Here is a 16,156-nt window from a genome sequence, read left to right as displayed (position 1 = left end):
TGTTTCAGTTCTTACGGTTTTATGGTTTATGGTGCAATACATCATTATAAAATCAGTCATGAACTGTCTTCTAGATGTCCTTGTTCTACAAACAGTTAACAGATCGGATCTGATGGACCAGATGCATCATATGATACATCTCTTTTACTAGTCGTTTTTAAAGTAATGAAATTTGAATCGAGAAATATGTCATGAAGATCAAAACGCAATAATAAATGTCATAATAGATCTGATAGGGATAATCACAAACAGTAATATCGATTGCCCTTGAAGGGGATAAAATGAGAGAATACAAAGATTAGCAGACGACAAGCTATTCTTATCTGTGTGTCTCACTGTATAAATCTTTTGTAAAATTGTAGGTTTAACAGTTATTTTAAATACTTTGGTGTCAAAAGATGTGTTAAGTATATAATGTGACGAAGCTAAGATCCAATGCTTTCCATTGGTGTAATAAATTTTAAAATCGAACATCACAACAAACTAGCGGTTTAAAACGGCTTAATTTGTATTGTTTTAGCATAACAGATATCGATTTTACTAGACGATAAGGGAAACAATTCGTATTTTTTCACTCGATATAACTCGGTTAGTTACGTAGTTCATATCGAAAGTGTTTACATGGTTTGTGAGTGCATTGTCGGAAGAAAGAAGGCGTTTCCGCTCGGCGACTTTACATCAAGACTTCGCTGGGAAAAATTTGAAAAATATCCGAGTCCGTTCAGATCATTTTATTAGCGGTAAAATGTGTTTAATTTTTGACGTCAGTATATCATTTGCGGCAAACTAAGACGGCCTGCAGAAAGCGCAAAGAATGGCAGACCTTCCGAAAGATCGAGTACAACCATCTCCGCTTTTTGCCTGTTGTGGGATCAACGGGTTCTTGTTGAACAAACAGTTGGACTTTAAGTTATTTGCCCCAAGCGCAAGTCATACTTAATTATCAAACAATATAATCCTATAATTGTTATTTTGAGAGAAGTTTGCTTCCGATTATTTTATTTTCAGATGTTTTATATTTAGGAAGTAACATGATGTAAGGAAAGATCAAAACGCAATAATAAATGTTCATGCACCAAGTTGCTAAACAATACATTGTTATTTGTGCGCGCTTCGGTTCCTTACGGTACGTAAACAGTATTTTGGCCGATGGAAGTACAGGAAGGAAGTTTATTTCCATTGTTACTAAAATTGATATATAAGAACTTACTGACAACTTTATCCATTTAAAAGAAACTTCAGTATCTTGAGATATACAGCCCGATATCGCCCTTACAGTCCCATTTTTTGTATCTTCAAAAAGAAGGGGCTCATAGTCTGTAAATACATTAATTAATTAATTAATTAGTTAATTAATTATGGAAAAAATACGGTAATAATGTAAGAACAGAATTGTTTGATCATTTGGTGTTATATTCTTAGTGCTAAAAAGTATGCTTAGCCTGTCTCTATATCTGAGAGAAAGAAAGACATTGGGCTAATTCCACAGAACACGTTGTAATATATTCTTCCTGACACAACAATGAATATAATGTTTATTCTGTGTATTACACATTTCAGGACAATCATACGAAAACTAGACATACATTAAATATATTGATTATGCTAACCTGTAACTTTTATAATTTCAGAATCGCTGTCAGAACCGTCTGAACAAATCAACTTTCTCCCGTTGTCTTCCTTGGTTATCTCTGTAACTGTTAAATTGAATATGCCATGTCTATCGTATATAAAACTGTATTGTCCTTCATAGACAGGGGTTAAAAAACATTTATTTTGTGTACATTTTACAATTGGTATAACATCGGTTGCATTCATCCACGAAATGGCAAATCTGCTCTTCTTAAAGTTACAAGTAAGGGTAACATTTCTACCACATTCATATGACATCTCACCAGTCTCATTACCGGGTTTTTGTATAGAAATATTTCCGCCTGAAAATAAAAGAAAACAAATTCAAAACAACTTAAACGTTTTGAGAGTTTATCAATATTAGTTAAGAATAACCAAACGTATGAGGTTTGAGCATAAGAAATGAAAATTGAAACTCAACAGAAAATGACTGTTGTGCAATTTTCAATGTCTGAAACGATAGATATATGCTGTTTGAACTATACTACAGTCATATCTTTGGATTAATTAAGTAACGGTGAATGTGTTGTAAGTAAAACTCCCATACACCCAACTTAAACGTGTTCAGATCGAATATGACCATGAGAGGTAATATTTGTTATATCATCCTGGGGTCATAAAATTTATACAAATCTTGGTATTCAGTATAGTACAAATTAATTTCACTGGAATAATTCTGGCTAAAGTAACCATTAAGTGTCTATTTGTACGAATGTTGTTACAGGTTACCCGTGTTTCTTTTGATTATATGTGTTTTTTTATATAATTGAAATTTTAGGTTATATCGGAAGATAATAAAATAGATAAGGTGTGAATGGCATAAAAAGTTCTCGGATACCCATTATTGCCGTAACAGCCACGTGATGTTTATGTCATATGATTTAATTGTGTTTTAACAGATACGAAAAGAAAAAAAAACATAAGACAAAGCTATGTTATCTTATATCGTATCAAAACAAATATTTACATGTATCTTTTATGCTAGTGTCAAAAGATTACGAAACAAAAAGTGTAAAACCTTTGTTATGTTTGTGTCAATCATAGTTTTGTTTATACGAATTTATTTTAGTTCGACTGTGTTGGAGTCTATAAGTTTCTTGAAAACTCTCGGTTCCGTTCATGGAATGAAACAGAACAAAGCAATGAGTTTAATTTCTTGCTCATTTAAACAAAGGCTTGCCCCTGACGGGGTTGAGTAGTATAGGGGTCGGTTTGGCCCCAAGACTGCGCATGCGCGGCGCCATATTGGATTCTTTATTTAAAATGACATCATCGTTCTATTTTTAGAATGACATCATCGTTCTATTTTTAATCTCCTGGAAGTATACGGAGCTGACTCGTATACACGATCCTAGCGCTTGAATCGCGGACATTGAAGGTCAGGTCCTCGGTCCTAGACGGAGAGATAAATATCATCATTTATAAAACAAATGTCTGTAAATAAATACCTGCTTAACATTTTAATTAATAAAAGCAAATAAACTAGAATTTAAAAAAATACAAATAGCTTATGTTTTTAATATGGTCAAAATAAATAATATACATTGAATAAAAATAGTACTTGTTTACTTCTAGGCGGCCCGAAACCAAATGACACAAATCATCAGTGTATTATTTCTAAATACTCTGATCACGAGTGTATCAAACGTGATCATAGTCACAGTGTCTGGCGTATGTTTATTTAGGGACGGATGTGCGGACAATGCTCCATTCAACTGTCAAAGTTAATCTCTTTAAAGTCGCCACTTGGTCTGGCGTATGTTTATTTATGGACGGATATGCGGACAATGCTCCATTCAACTGTCAAAGTTTATCCGTCTAAAGTAAAAGCGGGTTAGCAATAAGCTATTGAAGTGTCAGTTTACCACTGGGGCATAAGTTTAAACTCATTTTGGAAAAGAAATGCCAACATGTTTTTAAAACTGATCACCACGAATGTGCAAAATTATAAAAAAAACTATTATCAATGGTATCTAAAACCGACGAAAATACAACAGAAAAAACGTTTTTCGTCTTTTGTGCAACATTTTACGATATACATTTTGATTTTTTTCGCATCAAATGATAGACCTGCCAGAATGCTTCGAAATAAACCCTAGGTTCTCGATTCGATTTTTAGCCGTTCTCGAGTTATGGCCCTTTAGCGATTTTTAAACCATTTTTTAAGTCCATAAAACACTTAGATTTATATACCGTTTGAAAGATCTCTGCGAGTAGATACAGAAAATGTATTATTATATGGATCTATCTTTTACCGTTTCTGAGATAGGAATATGGCAGACAAAATCACTCATGCGTATAAATACGTATAACTTTTTCGTTACTGGACATAACATAGGCATGTTGCATATCAAACGAAAGGTCTTGACAAATGCTACAAGCTCGTACTGTCAAACCGGAAGTGAAATCACTCATGCGGCGTAAAAATTATTAAAATAACCAAAATAAGCTTTCCCCCAGTCTTTACTCCTCGCCTATTAAACTATTTATGAAAAGTTTCTATAGCCTATCGTTAAACGGTTCAGTTACGACAGGTTAAAACCGGTTTTGCTATTTTTGATCAGCCAATGAAATTGAAGAACGATGACGTCTAAAAATAGACAGCCTCGTTTTGAACCCACTCTTTTTCATCAACCAATGAAAAGTGGAGAAGCATGACTGGATACATTTTGACATAATGTATCTAGAAAAAAACGCCTTTTTGTCTTTTATGCAACACTTTACGATATTGATTTTCAAAATATTTGTTTCATTTGATAGACCTGACCAAATGCACCGAAATAAACCCTAGGTTCTCGATTCGATTTTTAGCCGTTCTCGAGTAATGACCCTTTATTGGTTTTTTAAACCAATTTTTCAAAGTCCATAAAACCCTTAGATGAATTTACCGTTTGAAAGATCTCTGCGAGTAGATACAGAAAATGTATTATTATATGGATCTACCTCTTACCGTTTCTGAGATAGGAGAGTTTGAATATGGCAGACAAAATCACTCATGCGGAAAAACGCGCATAACTTTTTCGTTTATGAACGAAACATAGTCGTGTTTGGTATCAAATTGGCGATCACGTGGTTGTTTTGGCGGTGGTGGTGGCGATTGTGGTGGTGGTGGAGATGGTGGTGGTGGTGGAGGAGCAGGAGATGAATAGAAGACAGAATCTGTTTCCAATCATACATGTTTATTGATAAAATATTTGCAGAAAAACATATTCTTTTTTAAACACACGTATTAAAATCTGATTGGCTGCTATTTTTGGCATGACGTTATTCAACTATTTATGTTATAAATAGTCACGTGACCAAAATCATTGGTCAAATAATCCTTCTGTCTGATTGGTTACATTCAGTCCGTAAGAAAAGAGAAACTGCTGTTAGATTGGACAATGTCATTTCTAAATTTAGATCAGCGCATGCGTATAATGAATCGCAGTGGTGACTTCAGTCATTTGGCGATTGGACGTCATAGAGTAAACATCATTACGCAGTAAGTTGAGTTTATATTTCAAGTACAGTATTTTCAATGAAGAATGTTTAATAGATATAGAGCGCTTATGCACTAGTGATTTTTAGTCCGTATTCATAAAGAGCGCCTTAAAACATTTCGTACAATACCAAACATGACCGGGTTATATTGACTAAGGAAGGCGTAAATCCACATTTTACGCTTGAGTGATTTTACTTCATTTCTCGGGCCCTATCCGAATCAGCGATACAAAAGTATACATTTTCTGAATCTAGTGAGTAATACCTTTCCGTCGATACAGGTATTGATAAGATCGGTCCGTTGGTTGGGGGAAAAAATGGATTTCACACACAAGTGACTTGACATCCGGTTTGATCGCGTGACTAAAATGTTCTCGTCAAGACCTTCAATTTGATACCAAACACGACTATGTTTCGTTCATAAACGAAAAAGTTATGCGCGTTTTTCCGCATGAGTGATTTTGTCTGCCATATTCAAAATCTCCTATCTCAGAAACGGTAAGAGGGAGATCCATACAATAATACATTTTCTGTATCTACTCGCAGAGATCTTTCAAACGGTAAATACATCTAAGGGTTTTATGGACTTTCAAAAATTGGTTTAAAAAACAAATATAGGGCCATAACTCGAGAACGGCTAAAAATCGAATCGAGAACCTAGGGTTTGTTTCGGTGCATTTGGTCAGGTCTATCAAATGAAACAAATATCTTGAAAATCAATATCGTAAAGTGTTGCATAAAAGACAAAAAGGCGTTGTTTTTCTCTAGATACATAATGTCAAAATATATCCAGTCATGCTTCTCCACTTTTCATTGGTTGATGAAAAAGAGTGGGTTCAAAACGAGGCTGTCTATTTTTAGACGTCATCGTTCTTCAATTTCATTGGCTGATCAAAAATAGCAATACCGGTTTAAACCTGTCGTAACTGGACTGTTTGACGATAGGTTATAGTAACTTGTCATAAATAGTTTAATAGGCGAGGAGTAAAGACTGGGGGAAAGCTTATTTTGGTTACTTTAATAATATTTTATGCATGAGTGATTTCACTTCCGGTTTGACAGTACGAGCTTGTAGCATTTGTTAAGACCTTTTGTTTGATATGCAACATGCCTAAGTTATGTCCAGTAACGAAAAAGTTATACGTATTTATACGCATGAGTGATTTTGTCTGCCATATTCAAACTCTCCTATCTCAGAAACGGTAAAAGATAGATCCATATAATAATACATTTTCTGTATCTACTCGCAGAGATCTTTCAAACGGTATATAAATCTAAGGGTTTTATAGACTTTAAAAAATGGTTTAAAAATCGCTAAAGGGCCATAACTCGAGAACGGCTGAAAATCGAATCGAGAACCTAGGGTTTATTTCGAAGCATTCTGGCAGGTCTATCATTTGATGCGAAAAAAATCAAAATGTATATCGTAAAATGTTGCACAAAAGACGAAAAACCTTTTTCTGTTGTATTTTTGTTCAGTTTTAGATACCATTGATAATAGTTTTTTTATAATTTTGCACATTCGTGATGATCAGTTTTAAAAACATGTTGGCATTTCTTTTCCAAAATGAGTTTAAAATTATGCCCCAGTGGTAAACTGACACTTCAATAGATTATTGCTAACCCGCTTTTACTTTAGACGGATAAACTTTGACAGTTGAATGGAGCATTGTCCGCATATCCGTCTATAAATAAACATACGCCAGACCAAGTGGCGACTTTAAAGAAATTAACTTTGACAGTTGAATGGACCATTGTCCGCACATCCGTCCCTAAATAAACATACGCCAGACACTGTGACTATGATCACGTTTGATACACTCGTGATCAGAGTATTTAGAAATAATACACTGATGATTTGTGTCATTTGGTTTCGGGCCGCCTAGAAGTAAACAAGTACTATTTTTATTCAATGTATATTATTTATTTTGACCATATTAAAAAACATAAGCTATTTGTATTTTTATCCCCCGCCGAAAAGGCGGCGGGGGATATAGAAATAGTCTCCGTCCGTCCTTCCGTCCGACATTTTTGTCCGGAGCATATCTCTAAAAGTATTTGAGTAATCAACTTGAAACTTCATAGGTGGATAGACCTTATTAAGGAGGAGTGCAGTGCACAAGAATAATAACTCTACCCTGCATAATTTTTGAGTTATTGCCCTTTGTTATTTTTCAAAATTGATTTTTGTCCAGAGCATAACTCCAAAAGCCTATGAGATATCAACATGAAACTTCATAGGTGCATAGATCTCACTCAGGAGGTGTGCAGTGCACAAGAATGATAACTCTACCTTTCATAATTTTGAGTTATTGCCCTTTGTTATTTTTCACACTTAATTTTTCACCTGAGTGGAGCATAACTCAAAAAGTGTTTGACATATCAACATGAAATGTCATAGGTGGATAGATCTTATTGAGGAGAAATGTTGTGCACAAGAATGATAACTCTACCTTTTATAATTTTTGAGTTATTGTCCTTTGTTATTTTTCATTCTTAATTTTTCAATTCAATTTTTTTCTCAAAAAGTATTTGAGGTATCAACTTGAAACTTCATAGGTGGATAGATTTTAATGAGGAGGGATGCAGCACACAAGAATGATAACCTACCCTGCATTATTTTTCAGTTATTGCCCTTTGTTATTTTCAGCCATCAGTATTCACATAGGTTTCAAATCTGTAATCACTATAGCCATCAGTTTTCATTACCAAAAGACCTCTTAAAATGGAATTATTCTGCTGTACTACATATACATTCTTCCAATGAGCAAACATATTCGGCGGGGGGATGGCCATGTTGACATGGCTCTTGTTTTTAATTCTAGTTTATTTGCTTTTATTAATTAAAATGTTAAGCAGGTATTTATTTACAGACATTTCTTTTAAAAATGATGATATTTATCTCTCCGTCTAGGGCCGAGAACCTGACCTTCAATGTCCGCGATTCAAGCCCTAAGATCGTGTATACGAGTCAGCTCCTTATACTTCCGGGAGATTAAAAATTGAACGATGATGTCATTCTAAAAATAGAACGATGATGTCATTCTAAATATAGAATCCAATATGGCGCCGCGCATGCGCAGTCTTTGGGCCAAACCGACCCCTATACTACTGGGTTGAATAGAGAGAAATAAAGATTCCCACAAGAAGAATGCACGGCTCGGTTTGATTGAGTCTGTTCATGGACGGTACTGTCAAGTGCAAACTACCGGCCACGCCACTAGCTACGGCTTAAACATTATTCCACATTTAATATGAAATGGTAAAATTTGGATGTTTTGAAACATCCGCAGATGTGTTCATACGGCGGTTATAATGGAATCTTCAATGGGACACGTTAGTGCCATTCCATGAAAAGCGGCGTATAGTCCCCAAGTAAAAGAATGTGTGTGCCCAAAACGTAAAAACAATGGGCGGAACTAAACAAAATTGAAATTTGAAAGGGGATCGGAGGACTCACGCGTGTAAATCATAGAAAACGTAATAACACGTCACTTTTATATATGTGACACATAAGTATCAAGAAGAGATAAGGGAACAAAAGTCATATATCTGTGACACGTGGTGTTTAAAAATATCAGAACAAATAGTCACATATCTTTGTCACGTGGTGTATATAAGCAGCGAAACAAAAATATATATCTCTGTCACGTCGGTGTTAATAGATAACGAGAGAAAAAATTGACACAAGAGCTCCATAGAATACTTGATTAATAACGTGTACAAAAAATACAAATGACATTGAATTGTTGAAAAATTTTACTAAAATAAAAATATCCCGGAACTCGGAAAATGTGAGTTTTCCCATCTTCTCCAGGGGTACTTAAGGCCTCAATAGACGGTAGGATTTAGTTGTACAGCACTAATTAGAGATAAGATGTACAATTTTCAAAGCTTTAAAACACTTGCATTCAGACGGTAATTCTACACTGTAAGAATCATCTGAGGTTTCCCCTAAAAAGGATCCCTTTACATTGATCCTTTACATACTTTACTCACTAAATACTTGTTTCGCCATGAGTAATGATTGAAACACCTCCATTTAAAAATATATATATATTTTTTTAATGTGAAGCCTGGCCGAGACTCAAACCTAGGACCCTCGGAATACCGTACTGCGGCTCTACTGACTAAGCTATCTGGCCGCCTACAAACGTCCACTCCCCTAATTAGAGAACAATTCAATACCGTGACATAATCATTTTCGAAACATTTGGGATTCGAACATAACACAACTTTGGGTCTCCTGAAGAGTTTTTCAACATCATTTTTATCCCATCTTACTACTATGTTTACCTTTTAGCCCTAATTGTTCTGGAATTTCATTCATTACACCCATTATCAGGAGATAATTTGGTTATCTGTTACTTGTCATTGTGGGAGGTCTGTAAAAAATCTGTACGACAAGATTTTCAAAATAGAACATGTCCTATCCCTTACATCTAGACTTTAGGTTTTCGAAATCAAGAAATAGTAACCTTCACACATGAAGATTTGTCTAAACATCTTAGTTTTAATTGGTGTTGTACTCTAAAATCCTACCGTCTGTTGAGGCCTTTAACAAACACACAGCCACACTTTGAAAATACTTTGTTTATCGACAATATGGTAATAAAACATTAGTCTTACCTGTAGTGAAATTTAATATTTCAAATACAATTAATGTTGTAGGTACTAATCCCTGCCAAACCATTTTGTACCTTTCTTTTCTTACACCTTATGCTAAATGCACATTCTAATTTCCTTTACAACGAAACGAAAGATGATATATTTAAAGTTTACTACAATATGTATTTCTGACATGTTGCCAAAAATACAGGCGACTTTAACAAGCATGAACGATATCTTATAATGAGATGACATTGTAAACAAGTTATAAACCGTACACGATGGTAAATATAATAATACAAAACATTGGATGTTTTCATGTCGGTTGAATATTGTTTTACGTTATTGATTTAACTTCTCTAAACTTCCTATAGAATTCGAAAAACATTCCAATGTTATTGATTTTCAACGATCTATAATTATTAATGAAAAATGATAGGTATGAAAATATACCCGATTATAATAAAAATAGAGGAAATTTATGAAATAAACTCGTAATATACGTAAGAAATATATTACACATAGTGAAATAAATGCGTTGTGCTACAAGTGTGTGCCTTATTTTAATATATAGTCAAGTGGATGCAATGAGTTCTTTCAATTTAATCATGTCGAAACAACTTAAAAATGCAGATGAATGTCAATATACAAACATATATTCTATCAAAAAGCAAAGGACTATATCGATTTGAAGTTTTATATTTGTAGACCTTTTATTCAATAAAATGACAAAAATCTATCAAAATGTTATTAGTATTGGATTACCCTTTTGTTCAAACTATTTTAACAAACTTTACATATCAATTACATTTTACGCTATGCCTTGTGCTTAAACATCGGACATGCTGAGGTTTAAGCAGATACTTAGAAAATAACCAATAATACATGTAAATTTGCCAATTTAGCGTGAGGGCGACTTAGATATTATTTTGGCTTATTCTTCTAAGCTACGTACGTTTCTGTTTTTCATTTAACTTTAAAGGAAACGGAGAGCTTCATCATTTTTATCTTCATTTCATTTGTAATCGCGGGCCAAAAAAGGATCATTTAATCGAGAATAAAACTGTTGAAATTGACTTTGAATTAGTGTCTCTATCTAACATGAGCGCGTGAAGTAAAGTCCACTAGACACAGCGCGGATATCAAAAGCTGTCGTGCTATAACTTCTCTTTCACATAGAATCATTAACAAACAAGATGTTTTTCGGCGGGAAAATGTAAATTATAAAATGAATATTAATTAATTGCCGTAGAAAGTGTTGTAACATGTCATTTCAATGTCATAGTTTACTGTATTATGTTTATTTATTGGCATTTAAGCTTTAAGATACTGGAATAATTACAAGAGCTGTCAGTAGGACAGCAACGCTCGACTATTCTAAGTGCTTGATAGTAAAAGAGCCTTGATAATATAAAATTTTCTGAGTTAATAACAAAAGGACAAAAAATTTCTTTAAATCCACGTTACAGTTATAGCCCTTGGAGAGAGTCCTATTATGCTCTCAAAAAAGAGTATAAAATTTCAACTTGTTTCAATAGAAAATGAAAAAATCTGAGGTGGTATGCAAACCTTAATGTAAATTTCAAGTTGAAAAAGGGGCATTATTCTGTCAAAATGCTTGATACAGTTACCTCCTCCTGTCTACAGGTTGGGGTTATAATAGTGAACAAGTGTGGAAAGTTCCAAAGCCATATGTCAATGGACTTTGAAAATATTTGAGGAATTACAAAATCTTTAACATAAATTCTAAGACGAAAAAGGGGCATAATTCTGTCAAATTGCTTGATAAGTTACCTCCTCGTGTCTACAGGTTGGGGTCATGATGGTGAACAAGTGTGCAAAGTTTCAAAGCCATATAACTTTAACATAAGTGGTTACGCCGACGCGGACTCCGACGCCGACGCTCGGGTGACTACAATAGCTCTACTTATTCTTATCGAATAGTCGAGTTAATAAATAACTTTGGAATATTTTATTGTAAGTAAATACATTCAATAAGCCAGTCATATTGTTTTTTCTTAATATCATCTGAAACAGCTCAGAAAAAAGCAACAGTTTTTTTTACTTTCTTTAGCTTCTAATGATATATTTCCTCCTTTTTTTATGTATCACTGTATTTTGAGAGACACATGAGTATCTATCTGTATAATCAATATTTAGCTCATTTTAATTATATTAAAATTGATATATTTGATAAGAGAAATCGCGTTCTAACACAAATAGACTAAACTAGAGCGGTAATCCGTTATACTTTATTGAGTTATTCAGAAACAAAAGCAAATCTTTCTCCATGTTTCTGCTAATTACATTTTTTGACGTTATTTAGCCAAATTTTCTGTAGCTGCCCCTAAAAAAGGCCAACATGGCAAAATTGAAAGTGTTGCCTGTTCATAGACGGTACTGTCAAGTGCAAACTACCCCACGCCCTCTAGCACCGGCCTAAGCAGAATTCAACATCTAACATTTTGAACTTTGAAACATCCGCAGATGTGTTCATATGGCGGTTATCATGGAACCTTCAGTGATACACGTTAGTGCTATTCTATGTAAAGCGGCATATGGTCCGAAAGTAAAAAAAATGCATGTGCCCTAAACGAGAAAACAATGGGCGGAACTAAATAAAATGGATTTTTAAGGGGATCAGAGGTGTTGAAGCCTGCATGCCAAAAGACAAATTTAAAAAGCAGACTACATATCCTAAGGGTGATTCAACAGTATTCAAGTGAGGAATACTGGAACCACTTAACACGAAAATAGCCGAAACCGAAAAGAAAGACTAAATTAAGTTTTACTTAATACGTTTGAAACATTTGTCATGTTTACATTAACGGGTGCGCGGGAAATCACGTGACGGAAAATGTACTTTTGACTGTACGGGTAATGGTTTACACGGTCGTATGGCAGAAAACGGCCTTAATTAAATTCGACTAAGGCGTACGACCGTGTTCATAAAATGACCCTTTTGATAATCGCAAGTTTGGTCGTTAGTACCCGTCTTTGTTGATAAAACGGCTCTATTAAGTATGACTGGTCATAGTTTAAATTCAAAACTGTACGTTATTAATAATGCCCGATTTTTTTCAATTGTTATCTCCCATTGCCAAAAGTTGCAGACTTTTTGGTGGTCAATGTATAATAAAATTGAAAAAAAATGAAAAAAAAGGTTCAACATAACAGCAGATTTAGGTAAATTATCAAATATTTTAATATATATAAAGGAAAAAATATTATCAATATGTAAAAGACTTTGGTCAATATTCGTGAATATAATATTATTATTAGATTTGTTTTTCTTATCTGGGCATATTATATGTTGGGAATGACCTTGAAAATGGCGTAATGCAATGTAGCCAGGATTAGTTTTCAGTAACACGCTTTCTTTTACTTGGGTATCGTACGCTGCTTTTCGTGGAATGGCACGTCAGTGTCACTTTGAAGGTTCCATGATAACCGCCATATGAACACATCTGTCACAGTGGATGTTTCTAAATTCAAAGTTTTGCCATTTCATGTTTAAATGTTTAATTCTGCTTAAGCCGAGGCTAGGGGACGTGGACGGTAATTTTCACTTGACATTACCGTACATGAACATGCTTAATAAACCGAGCCTGCAACATTTTCGATTTTGTCGTTTTGCACTTTCTTAAGGGATTCTTATTTTCTCTATATTATCTTATAATTTGATTTTAAACGGTGTTGCACTATGACGTGTTGTACTATGCCATATCACGGTACGTAGAAACTTAATCACATGACTCAGTCTAGACATCTGTTTTTGTTAAACTTCTGTTTGAAAGACCTTGACTCATATAGTTTTTTTTTACAGTAAGTGTAATTAGGACCCCGCAATTTAAAGGTCTTCGTTTTGGTTGTTGTTGTTGGGTTTTACGTCGCACCAACACAGTATAGTGACTTTCCAGTTTTACTGATGGAGGAATGTCTCAGGTATCCCGAGTGCATTATTCCACGAATGGACACCTGAGTAGAACCATCGACGTTCTGTCCAAAGTCCTTTTTTAGCTTGAATTCAACTACCTTAACCGATCTTAACGGACGCCCTTCTCAATTTAGTCAGAAATATTAAGATTGCAGATGAGGAAAATAATGTTGCAATGACAAACTTTAGATAATATTTGCTTATTTTGATTTACAACATTGAGATTTTTCCTTCAGATTAAAGTGATATAGTATTTTCAGTGTTGGTACTTTGAGAAGGTTTGTGTGTCTAAATCAAAACTACTGATTTTCAGCAATCCTGTTACAGTTTTAAGACAGAGCTGTTATTTGAACCTTGAACCTGTCTGTAAGTTCATCAACTGTAATTGTGTTGTTGTTGTTGTTATTGTTGTTGTTGTTGTTGTAATTGCAGATGAAAGGAAATTGAACTTCGAGTACAGATGTTAAAACAAATTATAGTTCTGCTTAGCAAAGCATGAGAATAAACATACCTATATGTTCAAGCTAAGGGGGGCACAATTCTATAAATGCTTAAGGGAGCGTCATTTAGGCAGACTGACAATAATTATGATGAAATCACAGACAATATACATGTATACAAAAAATCAGCTGCATTTACTATTATTGTGTTATAGACAAATTTAAAATATTTCAGTTTCAGAGAAACGTTGAACCTGAAGTCAAGTTTCTTTTATAGTCTGATAAGTTTACCCTGGCAAAACGAATAGAAAAGGAGTGAACGACAAGAATTTTTGACTTGTTATATAATTGATCTTTTTTCATTTTTTTCTCTGAGATGAATTTACGCGACATCTAATTTCATATGTCCATTCACTCAAATATAAACGATTCATTCCTCAACAAGAAATTGTTGAATAAAAACACATGATGCCCTGCATCATTGCTGGGCAGTGTTTCTAGAAACGGATTAAACGTTACAAAATATATAGTCTGGAATTTCCAATGTTTTCCTTCACATTCTTCTTCCCCTCCTCCTCTGCTGTACCATTTGATGTTGTGGATAGAAGACTGCATCCTTCAGAAACAAAAACAAAACAGCGTGCCATGTGATATTTCATTTCATAAAATATATATCTAATTAACCAATCTCATTAATATAAAATCATCGTTACTCTTTGATCTTCCCTACCTAGCGAAGGGTAGTGGAGCGATAATTAGGATATGGCTTTAATGAGTTTGCTAATTAACATAGTTTTTAACATAACATCTTTGAAATGTGTATTGAAAAATGCTAACAGTAAAGCTATAGTTATTGATTGATTGTTACTTTTTAATAATATTTTAAGTATCACGAAAAAACGCTTACATTACAGATAGGTAATTGATTGATTGATTGATTGATTGATTGATTGATTGATTGATTGATATAGAAAGCTACTTACAATTACAAAAATGGATGCCATTAGCAATGCCTTTGACCTCACATCGAGACCTAATGGAACTGTAAGAGCAATTAGCATTTTGATAAATAAGAACAGTGAAACTAATATGGGCAAAATAACGTCCCCTTGCCTAAAGCCTACAGTGTCTTAAAAAACGTCGGAATAGGTATTCAACAATGCAACACAAGACTTTTAACTTTTAATATAACTTAACAGTGTCTTTTTTGATAATTAAGTCTCCATTCAGAGTTTGACAACATTGAAATTTTTGTTGCGATTCAATTTCAACATAAAAAAAACTTTCCGCCCATCGAACTTCACATGTATACAACCTATGAAAACATCGTTTACATTATCAAAATAACATAACACATGTTTACTCGTATCTTTAACATTGTTATAGTGGCTGATTTGCGTCATGTCTTATTGTCGCTCCGCGGGGAGCCGGACGAAAACACGAAAATACAAAAAAGTCACTACTTAGTCGTGTTATAGTGTTTTAGCCTTGCAACCGCTCGGCAAAACTACGACAAAGTGGTGACTGTGTCATATTTTCGTTATTTCGCATTTGTGCCCTGCTGAGTAAAGTATTGATTTTGTCGTATTTTCGTGTGTTCGTCCGTCGCCCGGGGAGAAAATATGACATGGCACAAATCAGTCACCATAAATTATTCTTTCATTTCAGAAACAATTACTCTAGATAAGGTACAAAGATGCACACTAAGGATATTTTTTTCTATGAAAGTACTTGATTGTTTTACTCAATTTGTTATTTTTCAATTACTCTCTTTTGGTCAATTTCAATGTTATTTTGTGCCAAATTTAAGTTTCTGATATCTTGAACTCAAAAACATGAATTTTTAGAATTGAATATCGTAGCTGTTTATCATTTTATTTTTCTATTTTTAGTGTGAATTTATCTTGTATTTAGAAACAATAATCTAATCAGACATAAATGTACATCATAACCCAGATTCTTACAATTTCAAAACTAAAATTTAAATGCTGAAACTATCAAGTGACAAGTAGTTTTACATTTAAGGTTGAAATCCTTCTGTCTGTAATAAAAAATC

General features: G+C 33.9%; 1 protein-coding gene and 1 long non-coding RNA gene across 2 annotated transcripts; both read right to left on the bottom strand.

Annotated features, from left to right (window-relative positions):
* Positions 1-1,094: 1,094 nt before the first annotated feature.
* Positions 1,095-9,847, bottom strand: LOC132740660 (uncharacterized; the record flags this gene model as incomplete). The annotated part of the gene is made up of 3 exons (XM_060728601.1): positions 9,745-9,847; positions 1,611-1,934; positions 1,095-1,317 (listed from the first exon to the last, which is right to left on the bottom strand). Coding segments are annotated over exons 1-3 (611 nt in total), but the record flags the coding sequence as incomplete, so codon positions are not given.
* Positions 9,848-14,400: 4,553 nt separating this feature from the next.
* Positions 14,401-16,153, bottom strand: LOC132740659 (uncharacterized). The gene is made up of 3 exons (XR_009627185.1): positions 16,119-16,153; positions 15,084-15,142; positions 14,401-14,716 (listed from the first exon to the last, which is right to left on the bottom strand). It is a non-coding gene; the product is annotated as an uncharacterized LOC132740659 (long non-coding RNA).
* Positions 16,154-16,156: the final 3 nt, after the last annotated feature.

Source organism: Ruditapes philippinarum, unplaced genomic scaffold (genome assembly GCF_026571515.1).
Source record: "Ruditapes philippinarum isolate M1 unplaced genomic scaffold, ASM2657151v2 ctg18761_1_1_1_1, whole genome shotgun sequence".
Lineage (NCBI taxonomy): Eukaryota > Metazoa > Mollusca > Bivalvia > Venerida > Veneridae > Ruditapes > Ruditapes philippinarum.
Note: the sequence above shows the minus strand (reverse complement) of the source record. Positions and strands in the feature narration are given on the sequence as shown.